General features: G+C 41.6%; 1 protein-coding gene across 5 annotated transcripts in view; it reads left to right on the top strand.

Moving 5' to 3' along the window:
• DAPK1 (death associated protein kinase 1) overlaps positions 1–19,017 on the top strand; it is a 128,179-nt gene that overhangs the window by 41,895 nt on the left and 67,267 nt on the right. For 4 of the 5 annotated variants that reach the window (XM_061626537.1, XM_061626538.1, XM_061626536.1 and 1 more), the window contains exons 3-4: positions 9,269–9,377; positions 11,467–11,688. In XM_061626537.1, the coding sequence (XP_061482521.1) occupies positions 9,269–9,377; positions 11,467–11,688 (331 nt within the window). The remainder of the gene's footprint in view (positions 1–9,268; positions 9,378–11,466; positions 11,689–19,017) is intronic. The other variant, XM_061626539.1, reaches the window with a different exon arrangement.

The following is a 19,017-nucleotide window of genomic DNA, read 5'->3' as shown; positions in this document are numbered from 1 at the left end:
CCACCCATACAATTGGGACATGTCCAGTCAGGCACCAACCACCTCTGCCTTCCTGAGCTCCATCCATCTCTCCTGCGGCTGGCAATCTCTCCAGACCAGCACTGCTCATGTCTGCCAGCTGAAAAGTTGCAGTCAGGAATGAATCTCTGCCTCCACCTGCTACCATAAGCACATACACACACTTCAGGATGGCAGCAGGCAGTGGGGGTGGGATGGGGGTTCCCCTCCCAAGTCCCCTACTCAGCAGGAGCCCCCCAAAAAGCTTACTCCTCAAGTTGCACAGAGCAGAATCGGAGCCAAAATTTGACCTGGTACAGTGCTTATAAGCTTGCAGTCACAGGCAGTCCTCCTAGGGTTGTAACACCACATGCCAGCAGCCCTATCCATTCAACACTGGTGAGACTGATGGATATCTTTTGTTTTGAACTGACTTGAGGCAGTATGCCAAGGCTGGGGGAGGAGCCCACTCCCCTCAAGCTTCAATTGTACGGAGCTGCTTCCAACAGAGAGCCCTAGGTGGCTATCTAATGGGTGGCCCACTTCTGAACCTATGCCATCATGGTATGAGCTTCTAGACATGCAGTAGACAAACTAGGGGTTGTTATCTGTTTTCATTTTCCATCTGCTCAGAATATATTTCCTGAGTTCTTTGCTCCATTCATGACTCTATAGGACAGTAACTTCTTGAGATGGAGAAGCGTGGTTTGTGAAATCAGATGTTGATACTATAAATATATATTGCTTGTTTCCATGGGCCATTGCAAGAACAATAAAATATACAAACAGATGTCAGCAATAAAAACTGGTTTGCAAACAACCTTCAGACTCTGGTTTGATATGCTGGCTTGTCTGCCCCTTACAAGGCATGGTTTGTATGATGGTATAGGTTCAGACATAACTTGAGTTTATAAACATGTTTTCTGAATGTATATGCCCAATGCAGGTGTAATATTGATGGTCACTTAACCATGCTGATTCCATGGTTAAGGCAATGAGCTTGCAGGGTTGCACATAATTCCTCCCTTCTTCCAGATTAACCCCCCTTCTCTTGTGTTAACTGTCCTTAACATTAGTCCAAATGCTACATCAGCCTTCTTCAGCCTGACTTCCAGATGTTTTGGACTACAACTCCCATGTTCTTTCACCATTACCCATGTTGACTGATAGGGGTTGTAGTCCAAAACATCTGGAGGACATCAGTTTGGGGAAGGAATCTTAGTACTGGCCAAAACTTTTAACCAGAGGTTGAAATTAAGATTTAAAGCTGCTGTTCAAATTCTGGTTAATGCTAATGCAATTAGTGCCAGTTTCGATGAATACTGCACCATGTTTAATGTTGGGAAGCGGTTGGGAATAGATGCAAGTCTCTTCTTGCCCTGTCACACCCTTGGAACATCCTTTTCTGGGGACAAGCCAACTTAAGTTACACTAGCTGAGCTAAGGTGAGGGGCTTACACCTGCATCGCCCTGGAAGATATTACAACAGCCAACAGAAACAATGGTTCTTGGAGGCTTCTTTAACATGATTACTTTTATTAAATGACACCAAACTGCTTACACCAAACTAAACTCTGCTTCTACACACAGTAAGGAAAAGGAAACAAGAAAAAAACAGGAAAACCCAGTTGCCTTCACTGCTTATAATATTCAGTGGGGCTTATATAAAAAGGTATCCCTTTAGGCCCGGGGTGTAGTCAGGGTCTCGGGGGTTCTTAGACCCTTTACTTTTTTGGGAGCAGAGTCCCTATGTCTCCAGCACTCTGCAAACCAATCAGTATGAAAGGAAAGTCTTCTAACATTCTTCCTTGTCCTTTCCTGCTGACTGGAGCCAGAGTGAAAGGAGGTAAGTGGCCACTGAGAAGACTCTGCTCAGTAGCTAACATTCTTCCCTTTCATGCTTATTGGCTCACAGGGATGTTTGTTGTAATTGGAGATGGCATTAACAAGGATTTCATTCTCAATAGCAAGGCGGGAGGGGGCATGGCTGTGACTAACTTGAAGGGACTCTGCACTTACGAATTTACCACTACACTACTGTTTAGGCCACACACCCAAACCATTCCCCCAAATTCTGCTGAATCCAAACTCTCATCTCAGTGGATCTTGGGTTTGGACAGCACTGTAAGATGGGAAGCTTTGTAAATATTATAATACAACTATTATATAGTTATAAAATGTCAGTAGATATAAAATGTCAATGTTTAAAATAGGGGGAAAACTTGTATAAACAGCTATACACAAAAAAAGCTATATATTCTATCAATACAGCGGGAGTTGAATTCTTAGCATTTCGCTTGTTCATCTTTCCTAAGTCCGGAGTTGTACAATGCACACAATAGGAACATGGAATGTGAGAAGCATGAACCAGGGAAAGTTAGAAATTGTCAAGCAAGAAATGGAACGTATCAGCATTACAATACTTAGCATGAGTGAATTAAAATGGATGGGAATGGGATACCTTCAATCGGGCAACTGCAAAATATATTATGCAGGAAATGAGAAATTAAAAAGAAATGGGGTTGCTTTAATAGTGAGAAGTGATGTAGAAAAAAACTATTGAGGGCTATAACGCAAGGTCTGAGTGAGTGATATCAATGAGATTCAACAGGAGACCTATTAACATAGCCATCATCCAAGTCTACTCTCCAATGGCAAATGCAGAAGAGGAATTGGAGAAATTTTACGCAGAGGTACAGGACTCTACTCAGTAGCTAACATTCTTCCCTTTCATGCTTATTGGCTCACTGATCACACACCAAAACAAGATGTGCTGATAATCATGGGGGACTGGAATGCAAAAGTAGGGAACAGAGAAGAACTAGGAATTGTGGGGAAATGGGGCTTAGGAGATAGAAATGAAGCAGGAGGAAGACTTATTGAATTCTGTGAAGCCAGTAATTTGTTTCTCGCAAATGCATTTTTTGAACAACCGAAAAGACAACTGTACACATGGACATCACCAAATGGTCAATATAGGAATCAAATTGATTATATAATTGGTAGCAGAAGATGGAGAAGTTCCATCCTTTCTGCAAAAACAAGACCAGGAGCAGACTGTCGTACAGATCATGAACTGGTCATAGCGAAAATCAGAGTAAAGATAAAGAACAACAACAAAGCAATCATAATGCCAAAATAAATAACATCCCAGAAGTATATAAAGATCAAATAAGGAACAGATTTGAAGCTTTAAAGTTAGTTGACAGAGAACCAAAAGAACTATGGATTGAAGTCAGAGACATTATCAGCGAAAAATACAGACGATACCTCAAGTTAAAAAGAGAGAAAGACCTCAGTGGATGAGTGAAGAAACTCTTCAAATGGTTAAAGAGAGAAGGAAAGCAAAAGAAAAAGGAGATAGAAACATGGTCAGAACCCTAAATGCAACCATACGACGACTAATACGTAGGGACAAAGAGAACTATTACAATAGCTACTGTATAGAAATAGAAGAGGACAACAAAAAGGGTAGAACAAGAGCCCTATTCCAAAAGAACAGAGAAATGAAAGGGAAATTTAAACCAAGACCGACAAAGATGGATCCAAGAGCACCCCCAGGGTACGGACCTGCTCTTTCAGAGAGAGTACGACCCCATCCAAAGCAGGCAACTGACCAATTATCCAAACTTGGGAGCCACCAACCCACAGTGCCTCAGTCTTGCTAGGATTCAGACTCAGTTTATTGGCCCTCATCCAGCCCACCACCGAGTCCAGGCAGCAGTCAAGGGCTTGCACGGCCTCTCCCAATTCAGATGTTACAGAGAAATAGAGCTGGGTATCATCAGCATAGTGCTGACACCTCACCCCAAAGCTCCTGATGACTGCTCCCAAGGGCTTCATATAGATGTTAAATAGCATGGGGGACAAGATGGTACCCTGCGGGACCCCACAGCACAGCTGCCAGGGGGCCGAAAGACAGTCACCCAATGCTATTCTCTGAGAACAACCCTGGAGATAGGATCAAAACCACTGTAAAACAGTGCCTCCAATACCCATCTCACCAAGCTGGCCCAGAAGGATACCATGGTCAATGGTATCAAAAGCCGCTGAGAGATCAAGTAAGAACAACAGGGTCGCACTCCCCCTGTCCTCCTTCTGATAAAGGTCAACCATCAGGGCGACCAAGGCCAATTCAGTCCCATAACCAGGCCTGAACCCAGACTCGGATGGGTCAAGATAAACTGTTTCATCCAAGAGTACTTGCAGTTGCTGCACCACAATCCTCTCAATCACCTTCCCTAAGAAGGGGGTATTTGTAACCGGTCGGTAGTTGTCACAAACCAATGGGTCCAGGGTGGTCTTTTTCAGGAGCGGTTGAATCACTGCCTCTTTCAAGGTGGCTGGAACCACTCCCTCCCACAATGATGTGTTGACCACACCCTGGATCCACTTGGTCAGACCCCCTCTGCAAGCTTTAATAAGCCAAGAAGGGCAAGGGTCGAGAGGACACGTTGCTGGCCGCATCATCACAAGCACCTTGTCCATGTCATCAGGCCACATCAACTGAAACCATTCCCAAAAAGTTGCAGCAGACGTTGCATTGGACACCTCATTGGGGACTACAGTAGATGTGGATGGTGCATCAAGACTGCTACGGAGGTGAGCAACTTTACCCTCAAAGTGCCTTGCAAACAATTCACAGTGGGCCTCCGAAGGGTCTAAGACTCCATTTCCTGGAGTTGATGTCAACAGACCCCTGACAATACGGAAGATCTCCACTGGACGGCTACTTGAGGATGTGATGGAGGCAGAGAAGTGGGCCTTCTTCACCGCCCTCACCACCACACAGTAGGCACGGTTATGATGTTTTATTCGTGCCCGATCAGCCTCACAGCACATCTTTCGCTACTTGCGCTGTAGCTATCGTCCAGCCTGTTTCATTGCCCTTAGCTCACTGGTGTACCAAGATGCAAGCTGGGCTCCACAGTGCTGGAGAGGGTGTTCGGGGGCAACTGTGTCGAGAGCCCGACATGCCTCATTGTTCCACAGCGTGACAAGGGCTTCAGCAGGGTTACCTGCTCTATCTACTGGGAATTCCCCCAGGGCATTCAGGAATCCAGTGGATTCCATTAGGCTCTGGGGGCGGATCATCTTAATCTGTCCACCACTCCTTCAGGGAAGGATTGGAGCCATAAGTCTAAACTTCACCAGGAAGTGATCTGACCATGACATCCACCCCCGCTATCTCCAGATACCCCCACTATCTCCCTTCCTCCATGTGGAGCAAAAACCAAGTTGAGGGTGTGCCCTGCCCTATGCGTTGGGCCAGTATCAAGTTGAGACAGCCCCGTGGTCGTCATGGAGGCCATGAAGTCCCGAGCCGGAACACTAGAGGCAGCCTCACCATGGACATTGAAATCACCCAGCACTATCATTCTGGGCTCCTCCAACGCCACAGTCGAGATGACCTCCACCAGCTTGGTCAGAGAAGCTGCCGGGCAGCAGGGTGGACGGTACACCAGCAGCAACTCTAGTTTACTGTCTCCTCGGCCCAACATCAGGTGCAGGCCCTCACAGCCAGCTCCAAGACAGAGTGGTTTCCTGGTGACAGAGACGGAAGTTCTGTAGACCGCAGCAACTCCTCCCCCCCGTCCCTGCAGCCTGTGCTGGTGCTGCAGCGAGTATTCAGGTGGGCAAAGCTGGGTCAGATCAACTCCTCCAAGCTCACCCACCCAGGTCTTGGTAATACACACCAAATCGGCACCTTCATCCACAATCAAGTCATGGATGAGAGTGGTCTTATTATGTACCGATCTGGCGTTAAACAACAACACACGCAGGCCAGTGGGCACAGCAGATGAGCAACGAGAAACCAAACCCTGAGAGGAGTGGCAGCAAGGAACAAGGTGCAGATAGCCTTGCCTTCACCTTCTCGGGTAATTCACCACCTCCCCATGGCTATACTTCCCTCTGCCTGTAATCACTGAGATTGGGGTGGCATCACCCATGTTCCTCCATACTAAGACTCCCCCTAAACACTTGATATGGCCCCAACACAAGCCCACCAACAAAGCCTGCCGGAGCGAATTATCCCAGTAGGCCTCTGCGAGGATTGGGAACAGTCACACCCATTCAAACTTTTTCACACAGGGCCCATCTACTCCTCCTGTCTCACACGCAGGGAGGGCCAGCCTTCTGCCAGTTACAGACTCTCACTCTGAAGGCATATGGCGACTTTCTCCTCTCATTCAGTTCACTGCACAGGCTCCCGCCCTGTGCAGGAACTACATATGCACCACACGCCCTCCCCACCACCAATCTCCTCTAGACTGGTTTAACAGAAAACAAATTAAAAAACACACAACAACAACAACAAGAAAAGGTAATGGAAGGGGGTAGTGCCCTCACCCTCGGGACTCCCTAAAGGGCTCCCCAAGGGCAGCTGGGCTTTTATGCCCCCTGGCCCAGCCAGCAGCTGTTGCAAGGGGCTGCGAGATTAACTGTAGCCTCTCTCTGGAGCAGGGGCCAAGCAGGGGGTCCCAGTCCTTACAGCTCTTACCAGGGACTTCAGCTGTCTGGACAGACAGCAGCCCAAAGGAGCTAGTAGCAAGCACCCAGATGCCAGATACTCTCTCCCAGGGCAGGTCTTCCTCAGTCCTTTCATGCTGCAGCTGTTCCCAATATCTCTTTGGTCAAGATTGATATGTGTATAGTGCCTGTCTTCATTCTTTTTTCTCTCTCTGATAAGAAATGAGACATAATAATTTTCCAGTGACCTACATCTAAAAAATTAATTAAAATAATATGGCGAGCAACTAGGGATAGCACTGTGCACCTGGCTCCCATCAGCAAAGTCACTGCCGCTTACCAGGAGAGGGCAGACAGAAGGGAGATTGGCACTGTGTGGGTGCACCTGCAAACCCAATCCAGCACTCCCACTGGTTTGCCCACACTGTATGAATCTCCCCTCCATCTCACCTCTCTCAGTCAGTGGCAGTAATTCCACTGCCAGAAAGCTAGCGTTGTGGCTCTGCCCCCCTGGCAAGCCGGTTCTGAATACAGACCAGACCATGAAACATAGGCCACAATCCAACTCAGATTTAAATGTAATTAAATCCTTTTAAGTGCAGCCCAGACCATTAAACACAATCACAGTTTGACACAGAATTAAGTACAATCAAATTCATTCAACTGTCGAAGCTTCAGCTTGTTTAACTGTATTAGGTTGTAGACATGTAATCTCAAACCTTTTGTTCAGTGACGTTTTCTCCTAATAAAACAATATTGTAAAGACAGATATTTTAATGTAATTCCAATGGAGGGGGTGAAAGCAATAAGAACAAGAATGTTGTTATAATTTCATCTAATAGTAAGAGCTTTTTAAACAGTCTAGTCACTATGTTTCTGATTTTCTTTTCTATAATGAGAAGGAAGTCAAGCTGCCATTGGACTTACTCTTGCTAATGTTATTAGTGGTGCTTATGTGTGAATCCTATGTGGAGAACAATAATACGACTGGAATCCAGAGCACATTTAAATAAATTTGTGAATTGCTTCTTCGTCGTCTTGTTCCTCTCTCTCCCCCCCTTGCGTTTTAAGTAGCAGCTTATGATTAAATACTAAACAAATTTAGCTGACAGATATACGATAACTGGTCAGAAAGATGGTTGAAAAGTCATTACATGTCATAGCATAGACTGATGCCAAGCACCTTGAACACAGTAGATTTAGAGTAGCAATTATCCACCAATTCAAAGAGAATTACAGGATCACAAACAAATTACTGTTATTAAAAGACAGCATTTATTCTTGTGAAGTGTTGTCATTGTGATTCTCGCTGTCTTTAAGTGATACTGCCCATGAGGGGAATTATATGGGCTAGTTACATTAAGTAGAATGCTCTGCATTTTTTTTTATTATTATTAACATTATCTCTTCAATTCTAAGATAACCTATGGCATTTGATGAGGGGGAGGGGGTAAACTATACTTTTCGAACCTGCAGAGTGTTTCCTGTGTTTGGAGCACAGGGAGGTGTGACAAGGGATAGTAATGAAATGACAACATAGTTAACATGCCACTTTTGTGGTTAATTTTTAGCAAAATGGGTTTCAGGATTTCTTCCCACACTTCAGCTGACAAGCACCCATGAAAAGCTCTCTCTCTAACTTTTTCCATTTCTAGTGATCTTTGCAGTCATCAAAAAAAACTCCTTAACTGTACGAGTTCATCTCATAATGAAGAAATATTAACACTGAAAATGCATTTTAACATTTATATTTGTTACAAATATGTATATGAAGTAAAGAATATGTCAAACTATACATTCAGTATTAGTAAGATGCATGCAATATACTGTCTTAAAAACTCGTGTTAAAATAATAGTTCCTATTAAAAATGAATGGTGCTCATAATGTAGATAATGTTCACTATTTGAAAGCTATGGGGAGTGTGAAATGTGCAGTCAATATCTTGCTCTCAACATTTACTCCATCACAGCTTATTAGAGGTTGCCTAAAGTGATTGGCTGGGTGGGTCCATGGAATACTTAATGCCTCCTTAAAGGAGAGGGTGGCTCTCACCACCTTGAAAGAGGTGGTGTTGGTGGTTTGCCCTCTCCTCAAGAGACCCTCACTGGTTATTGGTGAATTTCTACGGTTTGAAAGTAAAGTTAAAACTTAATAGTGTATTATCTACTGTTTTCTGTTTAATGAAACAGTTGTGTTTCAGTAGCAGATAACTGAAAAAAACATATTGATACCTTAAAATGATGAAACTGAGGTTATCATACTTTGGACACATAATGAGAAGACAATTTACTAGAAAAGACAATAATGCTGGGAAAAACAGAAGGGAGTACAAAATAGGAAGGCCAAACAAGAGATGGATTAATTCCGTAAAGGAAGCCACAGACCTGAACTTACAAGATCTGAACAGGGTGGTTCACTACAGATGCTTTTGGAGGTCGCTGATTCATAGGGTCACCATAAGTCGTAATCGTCCTGAAGGCACATAACAACAAAAAATCTTTTCCATGTTGGGGAAACAGCAGCTAGTGGCTTTTCAGCCTGGGGAAAAGTCTAATTCTTGTGAATGAGGAAAGGTGCTTTTACATTTTTCCATCTTGTATTAGGCTCCATTTCTTCATTAAAAAGACGCTAGGTTGCTTTTTTACTTCTAGTTTTAAGAATGGTAAATGTCGAGCAAGAAGATCCAAGGACAGTTATCCAATTGTTTTCCCAGATCTTTTTAACAGTTGCCCTTCCTCTTCCCCTCAACAGCGCAAAGTTCTGCTTTATTTATTTAAATAATTTTATCCCACTTTTCAGCAAAAAAACAAAAAAGCTTCCAGAGTCCTTGCCCCCAGGCTAACAATCTAAAAAGACAGGACACAAAAGGAAAATGGATTGGGAGAGAGGAGAAAAAGAGCAAGCTCAGGTACAGTTAGTTTAGCATTACACCTTCACCAACTATGGTTAATGGTAAATGTCTCTCTCTCTATTATGATTTGCAAACCTGCTTCCAATATTGCTTTCAAACTAGCTCAGGTAGGACCCCTAGGTGGCAGAGATAGACTTGCCACATGGTATCGAAAAATTAATTGGAATTTAATTAAACAGAATATACTATCTTACTGAACTGTAGAATCCAAAGTACTAGGAAGTGTGTTATAAATGAAAATATGAAATGAAAATAATGAATGAAGCCTGCCGTGCTTGATGTGGTTTTTCACTTCTTTTGTTAAAATTTGGATGTAGTAAATATGGTAATATATCCTCATTGAAAATAAACTGCAAAAGGTTTATTTGTACAAAATGAGTTAAGATATTGTTTGTATTCCTCTTTTTTAGAATAGTTCATTTGGCCAGGTATTCAAAATCTATTAGGTGAGCCCAAACACTTATCAATGCCCAAAAGAATTCCTTATTTTCTTTGAACTACAAGGTTTCATATTCTCATGCAAATTACTTTGAATCTCTCTTCATGTTCAAATCTGATTGAAGGGACTACTCTTTGCAAAACAAAAAGCCAAAGCATCTCTAGGTGCATGGAATAACTCACATGTTTCATTAGATCCTTGTGTATATTCATATGCACATATTGTAATATTCATGTGCTAGTCATCTTTATTGTTTTGTACTGGCATTTAATTGGATCATTATATTGATTACACCAAGTTCAAATGAAATGTATCTAATAACTAATTATAATGTTGCAGTTTTTATCATCATGGGGTGCTTCAACAAAACATTTAATGTAGAATTATCAGACTTAGGGTGCAATCCAACTGCTGCTTATGCCAGGCTGAAGGGAGTTGGATATGGCAGACCCCTGGCTGAGCCCCAGCTGGCTACACTGGCATAGGTCCCTCATCCTGGCCCAGCTGTGGCTGAGGAGGGACCTGGCTAGCTCAGCCAGAGATCTTACGGAGAAGTCCAGCCCGGTGGAAGGGGAGCCAGTGGAATGCCTGACGAAGGGGCATTCCAGGGGCTTGTCAGGGGAGGGACCTGCTATATCCAGGTCCCGCTTGGCTCCCTCCTGCGGCCCTCCATCCCGGCACCCAGTACACTGGGAAAAGGGATGGCGGAAGGAAACATTCGTTTCCTTTTGGAGCACCCTGCCAGTGCAGCCAGAAGGCCTCCAACTGATAGCTGGATGTGGCAACCCCTTCTGCCAGCTCCACCTCTGCTGGCTTTGTTCCTGCCAGCCTCCAGCGAGATGGATTGCTCTGTTAATTCATTTACTTTTTATGGGATATCCAATCATTGTCATCTTGTATTTTCCCTGTGATTCGTCTGCATTTTCTGAGACCACAGAAATTCATATTTTTCCCCAGAAGAATGAAAGAGTAGCACAGTCTCCACATGTGTAGATGCCCTTAAGTGCTGCTTTTCCATCTTTTTAAAAGGGCAGGGTTTTGACATGGGCAGTGACATATCAGATGTGAACATTACTGCTTAGTATGCATTCACTTTAACCTTTGCTATGAGCACCATTTTTTCAGCCTGTTTACTTTTTAAAATACGTTTTCATTAGTGCTACAATATTTTTCTATGTATATTTATATTAAAATATTAGTGAAATACAATTTAAATCAAATACTGTTTATAGTGGTGGAATAACACTACAGTATTATAGTGTTAAAGAATGATTTTTAAAAACCTTTCCAGTCACTGCCATTAACCACATTGATAAAAATCAGAAAGTATTTTCTTATTTTTCCATCACTGTGCCTGATAATGTAGTTTTCTCCACTTTGCTGATAGGGTATTATTATTGTTACTATTACTACTACTATTATTATTAAAGTAGTTGTATTGCAGGAAGTTTATAGCTGACTGGCCAAGAATATGTTTTGAATGCAAAAGGTCCCAGGTTCAGTCCCTAGCTAGCATGTACTAAGCTAAATGGACTAGTGGTGCTGCTAAATACACATTCCTTTTATATTACTGTCATTCCTGTTGAATGTAGCTATCGAATGTGCTATGTTTAGTGAATACTTGTCCTATTGTCTTGTGTTTCTTAGTGGGCAGTTCGCGGTAGTAAGGAAATGCCGTGAGAAGACCACTGGGGCTCAGTATGCTGCAAAATTCATCAAGAAACGAAGAACAAAATCCAGCCGTCGAGGAGTGAGTCGAGAAGACATTGAACGAGAAGTAAACATATTGAAAGAAATCCAGCATCCCAATGTGATTACACTGCATGATGTTTATGAAAGTAAAGTGGATGTAATTCTTATTCTTGAACTGTAAGTAGTTTTGGAATTACTTGGGGTGAGCAGTTTTTCAAAATCAGAAATGTCTGTTTTTGGAAATGCAATTTTCTTTCAGTTGGTGCTAGAAAAATCATGGTATACATCTTAATGAGAAATCTGCATCTTGTTAGGAGAACCTATTGAATGGAGCTGGGGTGGAGGGTGTGGGGAGCAAGAACTTTAGAGAAATATTATTGGACTGTTACAATCCTTCAGGTTGAGGATGGTATATCTTGGTGGTAGTCTTCAAATTAGAAAAGAATTGTGTTCTGTTTATAGAGATGATTAGATAAGATAATCTGCTCTATAGCAGTTCATCAATTTGAGAGAATGCTGCTGTTGGATGAACAGTGGAGAAGCAAAAGAATCAAACTGAGTGGTGAAGTGGAAATCCCTGTCGTTTGCAATAAATGACCTTTGTTTTTACTGTATTTTAATGGTGGTTATGGGGTTTTTTTACTTGTTGTAAACTGCTGTGATGTTTTTAAATGAAATCACAGTAAACAAATATATTTATAAATAGATAAATTACATGTGGCAATCATGTTTCTCCCCCTAGCTCCCAGCAGTCAGTTTCTTGCTTTTTGCTTGCTAGTGGAACTGTAGAGGCCTAGCTAAGCAAAATAAGGAAACAAAACACTGTTAAGTAAATGTCTCAAATGCATAAGAAAGTAACTTGTTCAGGTTCAAGAGCCATGTTGGAACTTTGCACTCAAACTGAAATCTCTGCTAGAAACATGAAGTTGTATTGCACATAGTAATGAGTTAAAAACACATAGCTAACCATCAGATACCTGGTCTGTTTTCTGTGGTGGGGGCATGAATATTTCCCTGTAACTTAGTCTTCCTTGTTGTTAGCTGGTGAGCTGATTTAGGCTGCAGTCCAACACATGTCTACTCACAAGTAAGCTCCATTGGGTTCAATGGGACTTACTCCCAGGTAAGTGTGTATTGGATTGAAGCCTTAGATTCTGTTTTGAGCTCTCTCCTCCACATGCGAGTACAATATTTTGAGTAGCCATTTTGAATTTATAAATTCTATGCTTTGATTCCTCATCTCACCATAATCTTTCAGTTCCTTTAACAGGCAAGCCAGATTTGAATAATTATTTGTGGGACTAACATGCACAGACTTTAATGAAGCTTGGAGTGCATATCAAGTGCACAGTCCCAACTACTCATGTCAAGTATGTGTGAACACAACATGAAATAGCTGTGTGGAATTCTGTTGATAATGGTTTCCTAATTTCTTGCACAATTCTAATATTAAGGCACCTGTCATTTGTATGTTAATGATTAGCCATTACAAATCTTGGCTGCAGTCCTATGCCTGGAGTCCCATTGATTCCAGTGGGACTATCTGTATTTGAAGGAATGTTCTCTTCTTCAATTAGTTACCAGGGAAAACACCTGGAACAGCCTACCAATCAAGGTCAGGGTTTTTTCTGTCCTTTCCTTTCCCATCTCAAGCTAGATTCAGCAGTAGAACTCATCTGTCTGTGAGAGGTTTTATTCTCGTTCATGCTAAAACACAGGGGCAGTTAACCTCTTGCAAAACATCTATCAGATTGGTGTAGAAATGAACACTTGTAAGCTGCTCACCATCTCTTATTCATGAAAATAACGAGATTGACAATTTCACAAATGCCCTGGTTCACATCTGGGAATCTCTCTGTGTTGGGGAGAGTTGGTTTTTCAGAGCCATGCGTGCTTAGTCCCTAGTGTTCTCTTCCTATCCCACCCAATATTGACTTTTCCATTTGTTTTTGTGCCCTCAAAGTGAAGGACAACTCCTCATTTGGGCTAGTGGTGTCTACAGGACACCATCATTTAATATAGGCACTTGGTTGTGTGGTGGCAACAGCCATTTCAAGGGGATGTATCTGACTGTATCCCAGAATGTCTTCGTGTTTGGTCTGAGGTTAGTAGTAGCAATTGAAAACTATCTTTGCTGCTTTTCAATCAGTTGATATTTGGTTCAGTATCCCCTCTCTTCCCTGCAGGCCCGTGCAAACAAAAGTGATTAAATCACTTCATGCAGTCTATTCTTTCTCACACACATTTAAAAAACCAATCTTGAAATGAAGATTTCTCTGAGGTGCTTCATATAACTGGCATATGAACACTAAAATGATGTTATTGTCTGTTGCCTATACTAAGGTTTCAGGGTGGACTATTTTTCTAAACTAATCTTGGCAGACATGGAGAATCAGCTTCGTGTGCCATAGATGTTCATTGATTTGTACTGGTAGAAGTTAGAGTTTTTCTAATTTTAAAGCTTCATTTGGAAACCTTAAATCTTGGAGAAACCGCTAATGAAGTAGGAAAACTTTATCTGTTTGAAGAAACGTGTTGTTGTTAATGACTCACCCTTCACTCAGGGGTCCCTGGGAGGGTTGCAACAGTTTTTAAAACACATAATTAAACAACCTAAACAACATCACAGAAAATAGAGTGGGTCCTAAAAATATACACCTCAGGTGTCGAAGGCCAGCGTAAAGAGGTGCATCTTCAGCATTCACCAAAAGTTGTACAATGAAATTGCATAGTTTAGGGGCTGTCACAGAGAATGCCCTCTCCTGGGCCACACACCCCCAAACTTCCAAGAGTGCTGAAACTACCAAAAGGTCCTACTCTGCTGATCTCAACACCCAAGAGGGTCTGTAGGGAAGGTCTTTCAGATATTTAGGAGCTAAGTCATTTGGGGCTTTGAACACTAACTTGAGCAACTTGAACTGGGCCCAGAAACAAACTGGCAACCAATGCAGCTGTCTTAAAACAGGGGTTATATGAATTCTAAAGGGAACCCCAGCCAGTAATCTGGGTGCTGCATTTTGGACCAGTTGGAGTTTCCAAGTTGTCTTCACGGGCAGTGCCAAGTAGAGCATATTGCAATAATCCAGTCTGGAAGTTACCAGAACATGGAGCACTGTGGCCAAGTATTCTCTGTCCAAAAGGGGCCAAAGCTGGCAAACCAGCCGAAGCTAGAAAAAGCACTCCTAGCCACTGAGGCCACCTGAAACTCCAGTGACAGTGTTGGATCAAGATGTACTCCCAGGCTGTGGACCTGCTCCTTCAAGGAAAGAGCAACCCCATCCAGAACAGCCAAATATGTTGGACCATTGATGTATTGGGATAGCCTCATGGTTGTCATGGAAGCCATGAAATCCGAGCTGGCCCATTTGAGGCAGCCTGAGCATGGATACTGAAGTCCCCCAACACCACTGTGAAAGGGTTCTCCAACACCACATCCGAGATTACCTCCCCCAGCTCAGTTAGGGAGGTTGCAGGGCAATGGGGTGGATGGTACACTAATATCCCTATTCTGACTCTCTAGCCCAACACCACAAACAGACCCTCAAACCCAGACACAGTGCAGAATGATCTCCTGGTGAGGGAGATGGAACTTCTGTGAATGATTGCAACTCTCCCTTCCTGTTCCTCTGATCTGGAATGATGCTGCACCAAGTACCCAGGCAGGCACAGCTGGGTTAGCACTGGACCACCAAGCTTACCCGCCCAGGTCCGAGTTAAACATACCAAGTCTGCCTCCTTATCCACAATCAAATTGTGGGTGATAGATGTTTTGTATTGGGCAGACTTGGCATTTATCAGCACCACCACAAGGCCTAGGGACCGGCTGACCAGCATTCCTAAGTTCTGAAACACAGCAGGCGAAGCAAATGGGGCAAGGGCTTTGATGTAACTAGCCCTCCCCCCCATACCTTTGCCCACCACCATATCTCCCCCACCTACCATCACAGGGATGGCAGTCCCACTCTCAACCCTCCCCTATTCCTGGTCAAGACACATACTTTCCTGACCCACCACTAGTAAACAAAGATATGCAGCAGAGGTTGGTGGCAGGGGACATCAAACTAGGAGACGGTTAAACAAAGAAAACTATCGGACTTAACTCACACCCCAGCTCTCACCCTTGCTGCACCCCAAAGTAGTGACCCCTTTTGGTGTTGCCCCCACTGCCTATGGCTGGCTTGGCTTATATCCTCCCCTTCCCCAGCAGGACTGCAAGGTCTGCTGGTTTGGGGGAGTGCCTTGAGCTGAAGCCACTCAGTCAGATGGAATATAGTCTCAGCGGGGCCTAGTCCTGATGTTACTACCTCCCAAAGAACAGCCTCTTGGAGACAGCTGCTTCTGTAAGGGATGGGAGGCCTGATGCTAAGCTCTGTATCTCCACACACATTCTCTCTCAGCAACCTGCCTCCCTCCCACTCACCTCCTTCTAGATTAAACAGATTATATCTGTCTTTGATGATAATACACATGACATTTCCATCAAAGAGCAGCAGGCAAACAAAAATACCTTCAAGGTAGCCTTGAATATGGAAGCTGCTAAGTGCATAACAGTGCATAGGATCTAGAATAAAACAATATGAAAGACCAAAACATTTCATTTTAGAATTTATGAATTCATATATCACCTATATCAGACCCTCTTATTGCCCATTCCCCCATGCAAGATGGGGTGGCACCAAAGAAACTTTTGGATTTGTTTGGTTGTAATATTTAAACTACATTCAGTGTGATTTTTTTTCCTGTTGAGACATTTCAATTCAAGTACTTGTTCATGATGGAAAAATGTTTTGAGAGAGGTTATACAGCATGTAAAATTAACATGACATTCTTGTTTAGTTTTGCTTACTAAATGTAAATTACACATTCTAAATTAGATTCCATTCAATTTGAAAATTATTAAAAAGTGCAATACCAATAAAAATTAAAATACATTAATCAATGGGACATCAGAAAAGTTTTCAAAAAACTCACTTCACAGCTTGGAAATAAGCCACACTAAACTCTTGTGGAGCAGGGAGACAATGTCATCTAATATTTAATATACATAAGATGAGACTGAAATGCTGCAACTTGTTAAAAGTAAAGGCTATCATAACCTACAATCTCATATACACTTATGTAGCAGTGTAAGTCTCCTTGAAGTAAGTGAGATTTACTTCTGAGTAGACATGTATAGGATTGCACAGTAAAAAAAAAAAAGCCAAACCAAAATTTCTTTTAAAACAACACCACTACACTCCTGTATCCTTAGCTAGGGGCTTATCTGATTAGAGTTTGTAAATTTTGATTTAAAATTGGACCTTGATTGATTGAATTGGAATGTGTAGATGATTGATCTATCCATTCTTTTAAGGCTGCAAGATTTAAATAATGTTTAACTTTAAAGTACTAACTTCAAAAAATCATAATTGGATCATGTGAAAATGAAGTGCATCCTTATATATGATGGTATGAGGATATGCTATGCTGAATCAAATCATAGGGTGATAGCCAATATTACTCATACTTGGAGTAGACCCATTCAAGTCAATGGACTTATTGAGTCCATTGGTTTTAGTTTGTCTTTTCTGAGTACAACTAACATTGGATATCACCCACTCCTTTTATATCTTATCAAGAAAGAAAAAGCCTAGCGACTAAAAGTTCAGATCCCATTTTTTCCCCATGAATAATCTATACAAAAGATCAGTTTTGCTATTAGGGAATCTATCACATTAAAATCTCTTTTTTCTGATTTACCCACCACTTCTAATGTAAGCCATTTTAATTTTCTTAAATGCACTTGAGCCTAAAATTCTCCATGGGACAAGGAATCTTGAGATGATGCCGTAATTATTTAATCAGTTCATTAATAAAAGCATGTGTGTACAGTTGTACTAGCTCATTAAGGAATGATGATGCTGGTATTTGAAGCTAATCTGTTACAAGGTTACTGTTTAAAATCTTTAATGAAATCTTATGGGATGCAGTATTTAATCCCAAAGCTTAGATAAAAGGGTTTGTTTGTTTGCTTTTAAAAAATAATTATTTTATAGTCCTGTCAGATGTATCTTTCCTCCCTGAGGAAGTGTTGACTGCAAGTATCTTTTTTTTTTACACTCCAAGAAGTATGTTTAAGACTCTCCATTAAAGTTTGCACTAGAAATTATAGCAGCTCCACATGCAAGCTCTGTTGATTTTGTATTTTACTTTTTATGTATACATTAAAATATAATTACCTGTTGCGAGCCAGTGAAATAGTGGATAGAGCATCCTTGTGTGTTAAATACAAAGGGGCATTGTTGGTTTTGGGGGTATTTTGCTCTGAGAATATACGTCTCAGAACACCAAAATATGCAAAGGCTTCTTGCTGCTTCTGCTTCTGATACAGAAATCAGAGTGCTGTTATTTGGTATGCAAGCTGTCTCCATAAAAGATTAATCAACAAGCAAGAAAAACAATCTTTAAAATGTTTCTGACAAATTTGGTGTCAAGGATGAGATTAGAACAAAAATGAGGTATTAGGTTGTTGATATTTATAGATCTGTAGTTGACCATTGTTAGAAAGATTCAGTATTAACTTTACCACTTCAGTACATGCTAGTGACTGATTGTGTCTAAGGTGTTCTTAGTGTGCTCCTTGTGTGCTTTTTAATGTTTTTTTGAAATAGTCATTATAAACTTTCAGGTACAAATGTAAGAAAATGGCTGATGTTAGTTTTCTGGTGCTGAATGAGAAAGTTGTGGTATCCATGTATGATCTGAATTTAATGCAATTATATGCTATGTTTTTAGAATTGTTTAGCGTCTGTGGGTGGCACTCAGTAATGTTCTGCTAATCAGAATTCAAGACCATGCAGTTCTTTAAGGAGCTATGCAGAATTTATTCAGTAACCCCTACTAGGGAATGAGAAGAAAGATAATCAATTAGGTTTGTTCTCAGCTATTGTCAAAAATATGCTTTGAATAAAACCTGATGTATGGGGAAAATATAATATGGTGTCTGGTCTAGGGGACAAGTTATTTTAATGTATCTTAACACAGTATTGGATATTATTTCTTCAAAGGATAAGGTCTTCATTAACTAATTAGCACCATTTTGCTGTGTTACATTTCTTTCAGAAATATTTATAGCAGATGTTCATGAAATGAACTTCTATAAATAAAATTGTCAACATTCAACCTGCTTCATCTGGATGAAACAGAGATTATTCACATTTCAATTTTATAATTTGCTTTTTTTAGTTCCATTAAGGTAAATAAACTGCTGAGGCTTAACTTGGTGCATGCTGGGGAATTATAATGAATCACAAAGCAACAATGCAGGGGAATGTGGGATGTGTTAGCAATTACCCTGCTTATGATTATACAGCCACAAAAGTCAGCACAGATTTTTCGCATTCCACAATGTTAAATTGAAAATACCCCCATGCCATTCTGATGCTTCCCATAAGCTCATTTCAAAACAAAACCTTACAAAACATTGTCCTGAACTCAGAAACGCTTGCTTAACAACCTTCTAAATTT

This window comes from Rhineura floridana, chromosome 1, assembly GCF_030035675.1.
Source record: "Rhineura floridana isolate rRhiFlo1 chromosome 1, rRhiFlo1.hap2, whole genome shotgun sequence".
Classification (NCBI taxonomy): Eukaryota; Metazoa; Chordata; class Lepidosauria; order Squamata; family Rhineuridae; genus Rhineura; species Rhineura floridana.
The sequence above is the reverse complement of the archived record's forward strand: the minus strand, read 5'-3'. Positions and strand labels throughout refer to the sequence as shown.